This window comes from Garra rufa, chromosome 12, assembly GCF_049309525.1.
Source record: "Garra rufa chromosome 12, GarRuf1.0, whole genome shotgun sequence".
Taxonomy (NCBI): domain Eukaryota; kingdom Metazoa; phylum Chordata; class Actinopteri; order Cypriniformes; family Cyprinidae; genus Garra; species Garra rufa.
Genome location: NC_133372.1, coordinates 33,406,063 through 33,421,565, shown reverse-complemented (window position 1 = coordinate 33,421,565; position 15,503 = coordinate 33,406,063). Strand labels below are relative to the sequence as shown.

At 37.4% G+C, this 15,503-nt stretch overlaps 1 protein-coding gene across 1 annotated transcript in view; it reads right to left on the bottom strand.

The window, feature by feature from the left end:
• Window positions 1-10,672: 10,672 nt before the first annotated feature.
• frs3 (fibroblast growth factor receptor substrate 3) overlaps window positions 10,673-15,503 on the bottom strand; it is a 15,102-nt gene continuing 10,271 nt past the window's right edge. The window contains exon 8 of the mRNA XM_073852637.1: window positions 10,673-15,148. Within this exon, the coding sequence (XP_073708738.1) occupies window positions 14,720-15,148 (429 nt within the window). The 3' untranslated portion in view covers window positions 10,673-14,719. The remainder of the gene's footprint in view (window positions 15,149-15,503) is intronic.

Below are 15,503 nucleotides of genomic sequence, written 5' to 3'. Positions count from 1 at the left end.
CGCAGAAATGGGCATCCAGAATGCAAGAAGCTTATAAAATTGCATCTGAAAATAGCCAAAAATCATCCGCGAAAGGAAAGAAGTACTATGACAGAAAGGTGAAAGGAGTACCTCTCCAGCCAGGTGATCGGGTCCTAGTACGGAATCTATCAGAGAGAGGTGGTCCAGGGAAGCTTCGTCCGTATTGGGAAAAAACAGTGCACAGAGTGGTGGAGAGAATCAAAGAGGGACCTGTGTATCGGATTCAACCTGAAACGGGAAAAAAGACAATTCGAGTATTACACAGAAACCTTTTACTACCAGTAAATGACTTACCCATTGAAGATCACACTCCAAAGGTACCTGTAAAGAAAAGACAAGTTAAGCAGAGGAAAGAAACAGAGTCGAGTGGGGATCAGGAGGAGGAAAACTCAGATGAGGAAAAATGGTACTATCCCTACTTACCAGTGACTATAGGCAATCAAGGAAATGTTGACCTATCACAAAACCGCCACGCTGAAAAGAGATCTCAGTTAAGGCCAATCGCGAGAGAGTTCTATCCTTCTGCAGCACCATTGTTGAAACCTGTTGCAATACAGGAAGGCAATATAGAAGATGAGGAGCAGGATTTGGAAGAGGATATCGTCGACCGGTGTCCAGAAGAATTACTGCCGTCAAGCCAAGAATTACCTGTAAAGCAAAACGAACAATGCGAGAGTGTTGACGAAGTGGAACAAGAAACCATAAGAAGATCAAAAAGACAAGCAAAGCCAAAAGAAATATTGACTTATGACATTCTAGGTCAACCGACTTACAGTCAAAGTCATTTAAATGCAGTCCAGACTTACATGATTCCGAGAACTCAAATGACTTATCCAGTAGTTAATGCAGTTCCGTGGTGGCAACCAGTACCTATCTGGACTTGTTAGATGACTAAGAGAAGATAGACCGTCTTAGTATTGATGTCAGGAGTCATCAAGAAAAAAAGTATGGGAGAGTGTGACAGACTGGAAAGGTAATAGTGAAAGAAAAGACTATTATAATAGTAGGCACCCCCAAGAATATTATTTGTTTTGGTTGTTTGCTCAACTTCAGTTTTATTCTATAAGAGACTCTTTGAAAATGTGTTCTAAAGTTTTATGAATTTAAGTGTGTTCTTCAAGATGCCTGTAGGTGGCGTATTACGCTAGAATGAGGAGGAAATTGCGTTCTGGCAAAAGAGCAAGACCATTAAAGAAAGTGCCAGAACGCTGCAGATTCTAATCTGTGTTTGTCTCATTCTATTTTACAGGTATGTAAAATCGGTTTTAAAGACCAAAACACATTAATTCTGAAACATAAGAAGTCCATAAATGTTCAAAGATGATGTTTGTACAGAAAAATTGATTGTATAGTTTTAAAAGGATTACTTTGTTTTCGGTTCAGCCGATGTGATTGCACGTTATGTAAACAGAGTTTAAAATTCATGATACGGTTAAAAAAAGGTGTACTATAAGTAAAATGTGAAAAACAATCTTACTAGATTCCTTGTGTAATCTTTATAGATTTATCCAGGTTGAGCTGGACGCTGGGTTATATTGAGTTTACCCACTCCATGTTGGTTATGTGAAAACTTGAAACACAAAATGGTGGTTTTCTCTAAAATGTACACTCAGAAGGGTTGAGAATGTCATCTGTATTAACTGTTGATCCTCATTAATTGTTTAATCCATCAACAGGAGTGTGTTGCCGCCTTGTAGTGATTCTGATTTCTCTTGTATAGAATTTCACTAGATCTAAAATAGACAAAGTGAACAGTAAGACACAAGACAAGTGTTTGTTGTATTCAGGTGTTTATTTGCACTGAAAAAGGTACAATCAAAGATAAGTTGTTGTGTTGTTCCAAATGTATTACATTTACTGAAGCAAATTTGAATTGAAATGCTGTGAATTGTTCAAAGCATGACCTGTAAAGGAACATTGCTAACAGTTGTGAATGCAAAAGTGTTATACTTGCCTGTTAATTGCAAGAAGAGAAAAAAAGAGCAAGACCATTAAAGAAAGTGCCAGAACGCTGCAGATTCTAATCTGTGTTTGTCTCATTCTATTTTACAGTTACGTTTTCTCATCCTTCCCTGTTTGAGACCGGTAACATATACAGCCATGTCAGTTTTTTTTACCGAAATAATGACATTAGCAAAAAAATGTTGCCATGAATGAAAATATATCTCTCTTTTTGCAATAATATGCGAACACTTACCGGTTAATGTGGATGCCCGCTTCTTCTCTCTCTCACACTCTCTGAAAGTTAAAGACTTAAGTTAAGAAGTTAAGTTAAAGAAGTTCTTTGTGTCTATGCATTTTGGAAGGACTTAAAGGAACCGTATGTAAGAACTTCATTTCAGTTAGTCATAAAATGGCCCTGACATGTCACTAGACATTAAGAAATCATGTTCATTTCAAATACTTATATCACTGACAACAGTGGTCGCCATTAGTAAATTTTTGTGATACATAATTATTTCGCAAAAACAACTCTCGTGAAGCATAAACATAATTAACAGAAGAAAAAAATTACTGTGTAGGACTCGTCACTTGCCATTGGAAGCTCCTTGTAGGAGCCTACGTTCCTGCTGGATCCTGCAGCTTAGCTGGCAACCTGGAGTCAGGGGGGAGGGGGAGGGGATACACCTTTCTGCAGTATTTTGAAAGTGATTGCAGTACCAGTTTTTGCCACAATCCTACATACGGTTCCTTTAACTGATATATGAACCCTGACCCCTAGACGGCACTAGACAAATGCACATTATTGACAATAAAGTGTAGGTTTAAAGCTTTTATGGGTTTACCATTAATAAACAGAAGTTTATTAATGGATAGTTGGATGAATTTCCCTGTGGGGATCAATAAAGTATCCATCTATCTATCTATCTATCTATCTATCTATCTATCTATCTATCTATCTATCTATCTATCTATCTATCTATCTATCTATCTATCTATCTATCTATCTATCTATCTATCTATCTATCTATCTATCTAATACAACAAACCATTCAACCACTGGAAAACCACAGCACTTTCAATAATTTTGTAAGGAACTATAAAACTAAGAGCATTCTAGAAAGAGCTTTGTGATTGGATGGAAATTTCAAGCATCATGCAAGGACATGTATCTGGGTACCAGACCTATAGCACTCCAATATGTTACCTGTAAATTTAGAAAAGGTATAGAAGTATTATACAATAGCAACCTAATAACACACATTCCCCAGAGGCTTTGCTCCATTCTACATTAGATATCTAGATAGATAGATACTTTACTGATCCCCAAGGGGAATTCAAGAACAAACAAACAAATTAAATTTTTTTTTTTTTTAAGTTTGTGACCATGAATGTTCTGCAGGATAAGCTAACCATGACAAAGATATAGAGAGTGAGCAACTGATATAAATATTGATTGGACGTTTAGGGGGGAGTATGCCTATTCGCGGAGAATTTAGTAACATCAATGATTCTAATAAGCTCAGGCCGGTCATGTTCGCCTGACACCCGCTCAATTTGTGATCCGCTGTGTAAATCCTTCAGCCGGCCGACAGGGAAAAGTCCCTGTTGTCTCGACTGCCACTCCGCCCCTGCAGGAAAATATAATTTTACTGTAAAATTTCCCTCTGTTGTATTTTTACCCATGAAGCATTGCAGATTTACAGCAACATACTCTATACATATTCTACAGTACAGATTTGTTCATTTTACAGTAATAATGCTGTGAAAACTACAGAAATTTGTTAAAGTAAACTGTTTACTTTAGGATGAATAAAATATTTTACCGTTTCAACCACAGAAAGACGTCAATACACACCATTTTTCAATTTCAAGTACACCGACGTTAATCATTATTATTAATTTGATTGAAAAGTTATATTGTCCTAAGCTCTATTTTTCCACCGTGTACTACTTGCATAAACATCGCACCTGTAGGGGCTGACGTTGTTTAGCGGGCTATGTCACACCAGAGCTCGGAACTGGGAGTACATCGATCTAGTACGAGTTCACAGGTGGGAAGTCATGGGTTTGACTGCCGCTCCAGTGCACTTTCACAGGTAGAAGGTTGGAAAAACACAGGTAACGGGTTGCCTGGAATGTGGCATTAGTTTAGGGTTGTGGTTTGTATAGGCGTTAATAAAACAATCTAATAGGTAGAAAAATTCATTTCATTGTTGGTTTCCGGTCGGAGATGTATCCCTTCTAGCCACAACCTGCACCCGTGGGGGCTGCCATTGTTGTTTTGCGGGCTATGTGACGTCAGACCGCGAAACTGGGAGTACATCGATCTAGTACGAGTTCACGGGTGGGAAGTCACGGGTTTGACTGCCGTTCCAGTGCACTTCCACGGGTAGAAGGCTGGAAAAACATGGGTAACGGGTTGCCTGGAACGTGACATAAAATTAACGTTGGTGTACTTGAATTTGAAAAATGATGTGTATTGACGTCTTTCTGTGGTTGAAACTGTGAAATATTGTATTCATCCTAAAGAAAACAGTTGTGGAAATAGACTGAACAATACAAAAGCCAGATGTGTTTAAAAGATCGAGAAAGAAGTCACACGGGTAAAGGGTTGCTTGGAACTGGGCATTATCTCCTGTCTAGTTTGTTTGTGGGACAAAAATGGCAGGTTCTGCGTTATGATTGCTCAGAATCGCCTGTCAATCAAACTCATTCTAATTAACAAGGCTACACACCAAATAAATACAAGAAATGTTTATTCGAATTGAAATAATTTTATAATCTTACCTGTTATTCCACTAAAAAATCAGTACTTGTTTGAGTTCTGTTTCAAGACACTGAGACTAAAGGTGGCGCCATTTACGTTCGCTTGAAACAAGAGAGCGCAAACCCGCGGTGTGGCATAGGACCAGTATCAGTTACGCAAGTGTGTTTGCCATGGGCGAAATATAATAATGATTATAATAATAAAATACGCATGTGATATCAAATAATTATTAATAGGATGGATCATTATTTCTTAACATTTGAGTGGTGCTTACCTATAACTCGCAGCCACATTGCCATCATTCCGATGATTATTTGGGGTTGTACTGGTCGTGTTTTGGCGTGAATCGTAAAATGTATAGACCTTTTTCCTGAGTAAACGATGAGCGCCGCCATTAGGAATTCGAACAGTCAGATTGAATGCTTTTCTGTTCAGGTCTCCATAGGAACCCATTCAAATAGCGTCCACCTGTTTTTAATCAAAGACTATAGAATACCCAAGACTTGTCACTGGTATAGTTTTGAATGGGGAAATATGCAACGTTCATTATGGCCGCGAAGCCCCGCCTTCTTAGTGAAAGAGCCAATCGTTGATTAGTAAAGTCAGCACGTCACTGCAGCTACCGTTAAAAGTCCCGGTTACTATAGAAACAATCAGCACTTATGCCTCATTCAGACTGTCAGCCCAAATCCAATTTGTATGCAAACCCGATTAAAATCCGATCATATTTAGGCAGTCTGAACAGCAGCGAACTACATGAAATCCGGTTTGGTAAAATCCGTTTCGAGCTACATTCATATGTGGTTTGGAATCCTGTTCCAATCTTTCTGCTTTTTCACGTTTTCATGCCACGTAAAACGTTAACACGTCAGACGTTTTGTGGAAAACATAACAAACGTCAAATCAAGCTGGAAAAGAAACAGCTAGTATACGCACCTCTTTGAGTTTTGAAACCAGCGGAGATGGCAGCACAGAATAAAGTCGCCACATTCCAGCTTCCTGTGTTTCTGTCGCTGCTTCAGAAGACGAAATCTAATCCAGAGCGACGGCAATTGTCATATCGCAAGACAGCATCTATAGACCTTTTTCCTGAGTAAACGATGAGCGCCGCCATTACGAATTCTAACATCAAATTGAACGCTTTTCTGTTCCGGTTTCCATAGGAACCCATTCAAATAGCGTCCATCTGTTTTTAATGTAGCTAACGTCCGCTGCTTCGTGTCATCTACACACTCATTAAAGTGAGGCACTGACAAATGATGGTCATTGCGACATTGCCAAGTGATGGCGCTATGGAGCCATGTGCTTTTTAAAAACATTTTAATAGGTTTAACATTAGTTTATTAGCTCGAAATATACCCTAATTTGACTATAGAAACAATGCAGACCGGAAATGCAAGGCATTCTTTCAGTTAAGAGTCGGACTTACTTCCGTGTTCAGGAAAAACGTCTATATTGCAAACTGAATTGCTGTTATTGTTGTTTTTAGCATTGGCATAACAACGCAACAGCATTGCCATAGAAATCAACGCACATTCCGTGAAACGAAAGAACGCTTGCGATATGACTGTGTGGACAATCAGTTATTTAAATCCGATTCCATCCAGATATGGATAAAATCGGATTTGGGCTGACAGTCTGAACGAGGCTTTAGACGTGCGCTCAGTACTGCGCATACGCACTGGCTCATTGAGCCGGAAAAAATAAGCGATTTTAAACGCTATTCGAGCTCAAGGAACCATATTTATGAGGCAGTTTATGTTGGATATCTTTGGAGATTTAAAATATAAAATTTAATCGTCAGCTTGGTGAACAGTTTTGGAGAATTTGATGTTTCCCCATTCAAACAGATAGGAGCTGCACTTGCCTGCCCGAGTAGCGTTTCAAAGATGGCCGCCGAGTGACATGACTTGCCTTAAAGGGACTGTTTTAATGTAGCTAACGTTTGCAGCTCCGTGTTATGTACACACTCATTAAACTGAGGCACTGACAAATGACGGTCATTGCGATATTGCAGAGTGATAGCGCTATGGAGCCATGTGCTATTTAAAAACATTTTAATAGGTTAAACATTAGATTATCAACTCGGAATATACACTAATTTGCCTACAAACAATGGAGACCGAAAATGCAAAGCATTCTTTCGGTTAAGAATCGGGTTGTATCCAAAATCGCCCCCTATACCCTCATTCACTATTCCCTATATTAGTCCACTCATACAGTCCACTTGAAGGAGTGAATGAAAACGAGTGAGTGAATTCGGACACTAAGTGCACCGGTGCTTTTGCATAGTATGCTTGTTTAACAATCAATTAAAACGGACAGTTCCAGTAGTAAGATTAAAGCATTTGTCTTTAACTATGTCACGGAAATTACGTATAAACCCTAGTTAAACAAACTGAATAATCAATTTACAACGAATTTGTACCTGTGTTGTACGCTGTATTACGCCGTGGACGAGCGCATTGTAAAATGAACGAATGGATGATTCAGCTGCAGGCACCATCTTTTGGCGAGACTCGGGAATTCAATCGGCGCGCGACTCTCAGTGCATTATGGGTTATCTATAGCTGTTAAGTGTACAATGGTTGTGCATTCGTTTTTGTGGTGCATTGTGGGATTGAACGAGTGCACTCGGAAACGTCCACTATGGTTTCGAACACCACTTAAAATGGCCATCCCCTCAAATAGTGCACTATTTAAAGGGTATAGGGGGCGATTTCGGTAACAGCCTCGGACTTACTTCCGCGAAGCCAGAACCATTGAAAAACAGAGCTGCGACGAGCTTTGATCTAGCCGGCGAATCCGCCACGCAGTCACGAGTTTAATGGAACTCTTCAAACAAACCAGCGTTGACAATACATTTGAATGGGTTTAAACCATAGACTGTATGACAAAGACTATAGAATACCAAAGACATGTCACTCGTGTAGTTTTGAATGGGGAACAATGAAACGGTCATCATGGCCGCGAAGCTCCGCCTTCTTAGTGAAAGAGCCAATCGTTGATTAGTAAAGTCAGCGCGTCACTGCATCTGCCGTTAGAAGTCCCGGTTGCTATAGAAACAGCCGGTGCTCTAAGACGTACTTTCAGTACTGCGCATGCACACTGGCTCATCTAGCCGGAAAAATTAGCGTTTTTTTTACGCTATTCAAGCACAAGGAACTATATTTGTGAGGCCGTTCTTGTGGATTTCTTTGGAGATTTCAAATATGAAATTTAATCGTAAGTTTAGCGAACAGTTTTGGAGAATTAGATGTTTCCCCATTCAAAGAGATAGGAGCTGCACTTTGATGCCCGAGAGGCGTTTCAAAGATGGCCGCCAAGTGACATGACTTGTCTTAAAAGGACTTTGGTTTAAAGTATGACCATACAGGTATTTGCAGCCATTTTTGGCAAACATTACAGCATATTATGTATTGATTATTACCTGGGTGACATTTACAGTAATTTTATTCTGAAGAGTGAGGAAAAAGGCAACATAAATATGGTTTTCTTGTATTTACTCTTAGGTATTGCTTCCGTATAGTGTGACCATACAACTGTTTTTTAGTTAAATAAATGTCCTATATTTTAGATTAGTACTATTTATTTAATATTTTGAGTAGATCTTTTGGTACTAAATACTATTTGTACAATAATTATTAGAGTTGGGGTACTCGGACTTGTAAGTTACTCGGGCTCGAGTCCGGTCTCGAGTACAATTTTTAGCAGACTCGGACTTGTCACGGACTCGGGTGCATTTTGACTCGGACTCGAGCTATTCAGACTCGGGAATTATTGCCGAGTCCAGGGACAGTTGACGGAAATTTTACTGACTCGATGCATTATTACGAAAGTGACATTCATTATTGGCACGTGGTTAAAAGTCTTGCCAGTACTTGAAAGCCTGCTGGTTTATTTGCATACACACACCCAAAGAGTGCTCACCGAAAACGCCTCTCAGTCAGCGTGCAAATGCTGAATTAAGTTTTCTTTTGAATGTTATTGCTACACAATACACGAAAAGAGTATTCATAAAAATGCAGTCGGTTTTGTCTTGAGTGCATTTGAACAGTTGGGAGAAATACAGATGTGTCAAAATATATCTGGGTGTCCGGTCTTAAAGCGACAGCAGCGTAAACCTGCTGCAGCAGACTGTGTGTCATTACATTTAACTATATTTTATCTCACAATTCAGAATCTTTTATAGGTCGTTTATATGTCGTATTTCGGACTTTATAACTCAATTTAACCTCAACAGTAGCGGGTTTGTCAGTTCTAAGGGGGAGAATGCCATAAGTGTGGGATATAAAATGATTTTGAGCTGAGGGGAAAAGGGAGAATGTATTTTCTTATCAGAATTGTGAGATATAATCTCGGAATTGGGAAAATAAGGGGAAATTAAGTCAGAATTTTTAAATGTAAACTCAAATTTTACTATTTTATTCCATGGCTTCCATAGACCACTACTTAAAAAATGTCATTAACCCTCACAGCCTCATTTTCATCCAAGAAAAAAAATGTAAAATGCCATCTACCCTGTCTAAGATCTTACCATTCGTCATAAACACAGCCACAATCATATAAGAGGTGCATTCTTTGCTCCTCAGGTCTCATTCACTAAGCTTCCTACCCACCCTATTGGATTTATACATTTACTATATAACAACAAATTAAGTCAAGTCCTGTCCTGTCCTATAATTTTTCACATTCTAAAAGCAGAGTTTCACTCTGAAATATGTCACAATACACAAGCTATAACTTCTGTTATATGATTTAAAGTTTGCTGAGCAGGGCACTAATTATGAAATGGTGTGAAATCAAAAATCATGATGGCAATATGCAATAGAGGTTTGCTTTTGTTACATTTAAATTGTCATTGCCTTACTCTAGTTGTAAAGGTTAAAACAAGGTTAAGATACTGACAAATAGTCGTATTTAGTTGTACTCGGACTCGACCCATTTGGACTCAAACTTGAGTCAGACTTGCCCCATTTTGGACTCGGACTCGAATGGTTAAAGACTCGGACTCGACTAACACTAATAATTAAAGTCCTTTAAAGGCATAAAATATTCTATTACTTATATTACAATTAGGGTAGTATTTAAGGTTAAAATAGAGAAAAGGGTTTAAATTCCAATGAACGAACAATGAACAATACATTTATTAAACTATAAATCTTTGTTAATGTTGGTTAATAAAATATAGTTGTTCGTTGTTTGTTCATGTTAGTTCACAGTGCATTAACTAATGTTAACAAACACAACTTGTGATTTTACTAATGCATTATATTGCTTAAATTTACATTAAGATTAATAAATGCTGTAAATATTGTTAATTCTTAGTTCATGTTAACCAATAAACCTTATTGTAAACAAATTATTGTTTCTGACACTTTAATCAAATCCCCCAAAATATTAAGAAATGTTTTCATACCAAAATAAAGATGTTAAAACTAGACTGATCCCCTGAAAAATTTCTAAAAGTGTTTCTACAAAATGTAGCCTAAATGTGATTGACTCTCCTTTTTAAATTGCTTAAAATTGAAAATTATTGGTGATGAAAAGTCACTTTTCTTACTCTAATCATTTTCTTCAAATAAAACAAGATACTTGATATTTTCGATATTCCAACCCAATGAGCAAGTTGACAATACATCAATAAAAAGTCACTATTATGTTTTTAATTTAAATTACATTAAAAACATTTTGTTTTAGAACATATGTTAATTCCCTTGTTAGTTTAATTGTTGTGCGTTTTGTCATTTCAACCAGATTTGAACCTCTCTGTTCTTTTTTTAGGCCTACATGCTCTTGTAGCCTTTGCTGCCATCTAGTGTACTAAGTAGACAGCTCACACTAAAAAGAAGAGTACATAATGTTTCTTTCGAGAACTGTCCATCTTGTTCTCAGCTGTTCAAACATGCATCAGAGCAAACACTTGATGACATTTCCAGTTTTTAATGTTGACATTACATTTAATCACATTCATTTTTATTATACAAGCCTTTCTCTTCAAAAGTTTATATGACTGAAAATAACATTCAACATGGGGCATGCCTGCTTTGCATTGTAAGAATGGGGAAGGGTTGCGACTGCAACATCAACAGACTATAGGAGATCTCCGATCTGTTTATAGAGACTGCAATGTCCATCTAATGGAATGACTGTCAAGGCGTAGCTCTTTCTACAAATGGCTGTGGCAAAAGTAGTGTCTGTTGCGCCAACACAAACGAACACAGGAGAAGCTGATTGCAACTGCATACCCATATATGTTATGTACATACACAGAATTACATACTTACAAGAAAATGTAAATACTGTATATAAAGGAACATAATCAAAAAATCGAAATCGGAATTCTTGAGACGAAACGTTAACATTAACACATCTTTTCATCAGGGAGGATAGAAACATTGTGTGTAAATCACCTCATCTGAGCATTTTACAAGTCCATCTCTGTGTGGTACATTCAGACAGAGAGCGAGACAGTTTGAGAGTTTGAGGAGCTTCAGAAATGCAGTCTCCGGGAAAGAGTCCGTGCACGGCCAGCTCTCCTTCTCTCTCTTTAACTCTGACACATTTGAGACACATTCACATTAATGTACAGTACATCACAGTCATTGAGCTTCGCCTAAGCTTTATTATGACAATGTAAATCTACCGCCAATAGGACAGGTCATTCGATAAGGTCACTGCGAAACCTTCTTCAAGTGGAATACCATCCCAGGTTTGGATGAGAAACTGAATTATAATCACTCGATGAGGTTCAATGTTGTTTTCATGGAAAAACAAACTGAAAGGTTTCAACTATTTCCCGTTTCGGTCAATAAGCACATTCATTCATTATACTTCTTGGTAAATTTAGAAAAATCATGATTTCACATAGGGATTTACAGTACTTTCAGATGATTTCTCACTCTGTTACAATTTCAGTGCATTTTAAACTGGGTCTAACATGTAACTCAAGGGCTGAATGAAATTAATGAGGCGTATGGAAGGTATAAAAACATAAAAACCAACCAACCAACCAACAAAACAAGCATTTACACTCCAAAGCGGCCCCACGCAATCAAAGTCAACACAGGATTCTAGTTAGTATGTGCTACTGTACCTTTAAATTTCCACTATAGCTACACGTTATTTTAAAAGTGTGGACGAAAATCACTTATGGCACAATCAAGTTCTCTATGATCCCACGCCTACAGACAAGATGACTAGATTTGTATTTTTTTTTGTCCTCAAGCCTGGTTTAAATACACATATAGCGCATGTTTATCAAGATGAGGCCTGAGAAAGACAGTAAATCCACTGCGGATCCAGTCCTTTCTGAATGCACACACAACTGTGACTTGTATCACAGAACATGTTCTTGAACAACTCAAACAAATTCTGAAATGACTCCATTAGCTGTTATTGCAAAATGTTTATCATACCACAATACCAAAATATAGATGTTAAAAACTAGATTGATCCTCTGAAAAGTGTCTAAAAGTGTCCAAATAGTTCATCATCGCATTCTTAAAGTACAATATGTATGTAATTGTGATTGTGAGTGTAGTGTGTTGATCTTATTTGGATTTACTATTTGGCAGCAATATTGTATTGAACTGCAAGGCTCTCAAAATCAAAGCGAAGTAGCATATAATCTTTAAATTTTTTTTTTTTAATTTGAAAATTTTGGCGGTAAAAAAATAAATCACATTTATTATTCTAAACATTTTCCTTAAAAAACAAGATTCCGGTACCTGACCCTTAAAATATTTTTTTCTTTCAATTATGGCTTCTGGCAAAATATCGAAATCTACAGTACGATGTTGTCAGTTTCCAATGGAGTTAAAATAGTAAGTACAACCCATCTCACATTACATATTTCTAAGTTATCACTTGTGATCCACTTTTGGCTAAAAATATGCGTACGACAAGTAAGGCCCACGAAGCCCTGCGCTCAGAACAATATGGCTGCCAGTAAGATTTTGAAAAACTGGGGCTACATCCACGCCCAGCAAGTAAGATAAAAACCTCAGCTCTTGGAGGTCCCTAGCAAAATTTTTCTATCTTCAGAAATGTATAGCTACATCAGTATCGTTGGTGAGAAATAAACTCATTTTAGGGCTGAATTAACAACCGTAAGAAAGCAAATGCTCTAATTGAAAAACAAAAGATGTGTAACCGGAACACCAACTGTGTTATAAAAATAGCTGATTTATGAAACTCCAATGAAAAACAGCAGTAATGTTAGACTATAAAATATCACCTTTAACTAATTAGGATAGATACAATGGGATTTCACTGGGAACAAACTGACGTGTCTCATTTTTTAGTGTACTCGTGTAGACAAAATATCATCAAGCCCTGAACTGATCATGATGTAATTGTAAAGAACAGCTGCATTTATGTTTTACATGTTGCTGATTGTTAGCCCTAAAATTCAACATTTACCAATGGCACATAGTTCAGTGATATCATTATATTTTTGGCACAAATACAGTTATTATTTAACATGAAACTGCAGTTTAAAAAAGACGTTAAATAATACCAAGGTAGATTCTGTGGTCTCCCATACCACCTTTGGCATCTCTAAAACGACAAATCTAACAACATGTTATCTACTTGTACGAATACCAAACAATAAATAAATTAATAAATAAACCAACAGACAGCTAGATAGATAAATAATTTTAAATTAAATAAATATGTTTTGCCTCATGATTCCTGGCATATTTTTTTTAAATATAAAAAATAATTAACATTCTTACCTCTGAATATGCATATGGTGCTTTACGTAGCTTTACAAAACATAGATGTACATAAATACACTCTCGGATTCACAGAGAATTGTCACTCTCAGGTATATTGTCACTTCGGGGATGTGGGAATAGCAATTTTTTTACTTTAACTATTTAACTACTTTTACTATTTTTTTTTTTTACTTGAAAATATTTATTTACTTATTTTTCAATGCAAATGTCCACTTCAAAATGCTCTTTCCTTTCGATTTGTGGGAAAGTGAACAAAAATATCTGACCATGTTCTGATGGCTAAAAAATGGCTAAATAAAAAATGACTATCAATGGTGCTTGAGCAGATACTAGGCCGAAGTCTGGATCTTAGTACTCAAAACAGAGCACTTTTAACATTGTGAATAATTACTTTTAATTATGTAAACTTTATTTTGCCAGAACTTAGTGGGGAATTATGAAACAACGGGAGGCTCAGTTACAATTTGAGAACTGTAAGTGCAAACTGAATTGATCAAATCAATTCCTGAGGATAGGAGAATCAAGCGGCATTCAAATACTAAACAATTAGCTCTCTTCAAACTCGTTGCAGCCTCCGCATAGCTACATATGAAAACTGAAAGAGACAACGAGAGAGACTGCTTGATCTGTTTTGATAATTATGAAATTATGTGGTAATGAAACACTTATGGTGGTTTCAAGTCTGCTCAAGTGTTAAAATACTATGCTGCCTTACTAAAACGTAAAGGAGTAGTTCACCAAAAAAATCATATATTCTTCTTAACATCATTCAAAATGTATATGATATTTATTTTAGGCTGCTGACTTTAATTTTTGGGTGAACTATCCCTTTAAATCAACAATGACAAATATAAAAAAACAAACAAACAAACAAACAAAACTCAAAAAGAATTAAGACACTTAGAAACACTGAAGATTGTTTCCTGAATGAAGTTTTTTTCTGAACCCAATTCTTTGGCCCAAAGCCCAGACCGCAACCAAAAACCACGATGATAAGTAGTTAACTATCATCTCCCAACCTTCCCACGCAAAATGTGAGAACATAAATAAATAAAATGCTCAGTGTTCGGCTCAATGGAGTTACTATTTCATCAAGCAGCAGTTGGTATGAGTGTAGAAAATGAGAAAATAGAGGCTTCACTATAATGGTGGGAGGAAAATACCACCAAAACTCTCTCTTTCCTGAACATTTTCCCTCATTTTTATTCCTGTCATACCTGTAACTCTCTTTTTTTTCCCCCTCTCACAGAGGCAAGTCGGTACTGTTGTGGCGTGTCTTCCGTGAAGTGCCGTCATCCCGAGGGAGAGCCTTCTGTAGGTTGGACATGGCTGCTGTCTTCTTTAGGTCGATCACGGCGTAGCATTCTCCTCTGCGGGAGGATGGAGCTGCTGCAGCGGCAGCCATGCCACGTTTGAGGGGAGGAGGTCTCTGTGGTACCGGAGCCCCTCCTCCATGTCCCGAGCAACCGGAGGGCTCACCCTCCAGGTCCACCTGGATGTAGTTGAGCTGGCGAGAGGGAGGAGGAGGCGGGTGACGGCTGTGCTGCTCGCAGGTGCCGCTGCCACGGCCCGCTCGCTGACGTCTGAAGTCGAAGTTGAAAACCCGGTTGGCCCTCTCAGATGGGTGAGGGTGGGGAGGGCAAGCGTGACGAAGACGTGTTGGAGGCTGTAGCTGTTAAAGAGTTTGCATGTAAATATATTTCAGTGTTACAAATCACAGGGTTTAATAAAGATTAGAGATAAAGCTGAGTATAATCATAAAAGTATATACTCACTTTATAAATAAGTAAATTATAAAATAAATTATAAATTTTAAAATGAGTATCATAATTTTCAAAAATAAAAATATATTTATTATATTTAATTGAAATTTTACATTTTAATTTATATGACTTTCCCAGGCCTGGAAATTTCCTCTCAAAATATATTTGGCATATTCTCTACATATATTTGCTTGTGCTTGTGTTTTATGCACATGTTTAGTGTTAATAGTGACAGGGTTTCCACACATTCTAACCAATGATTTT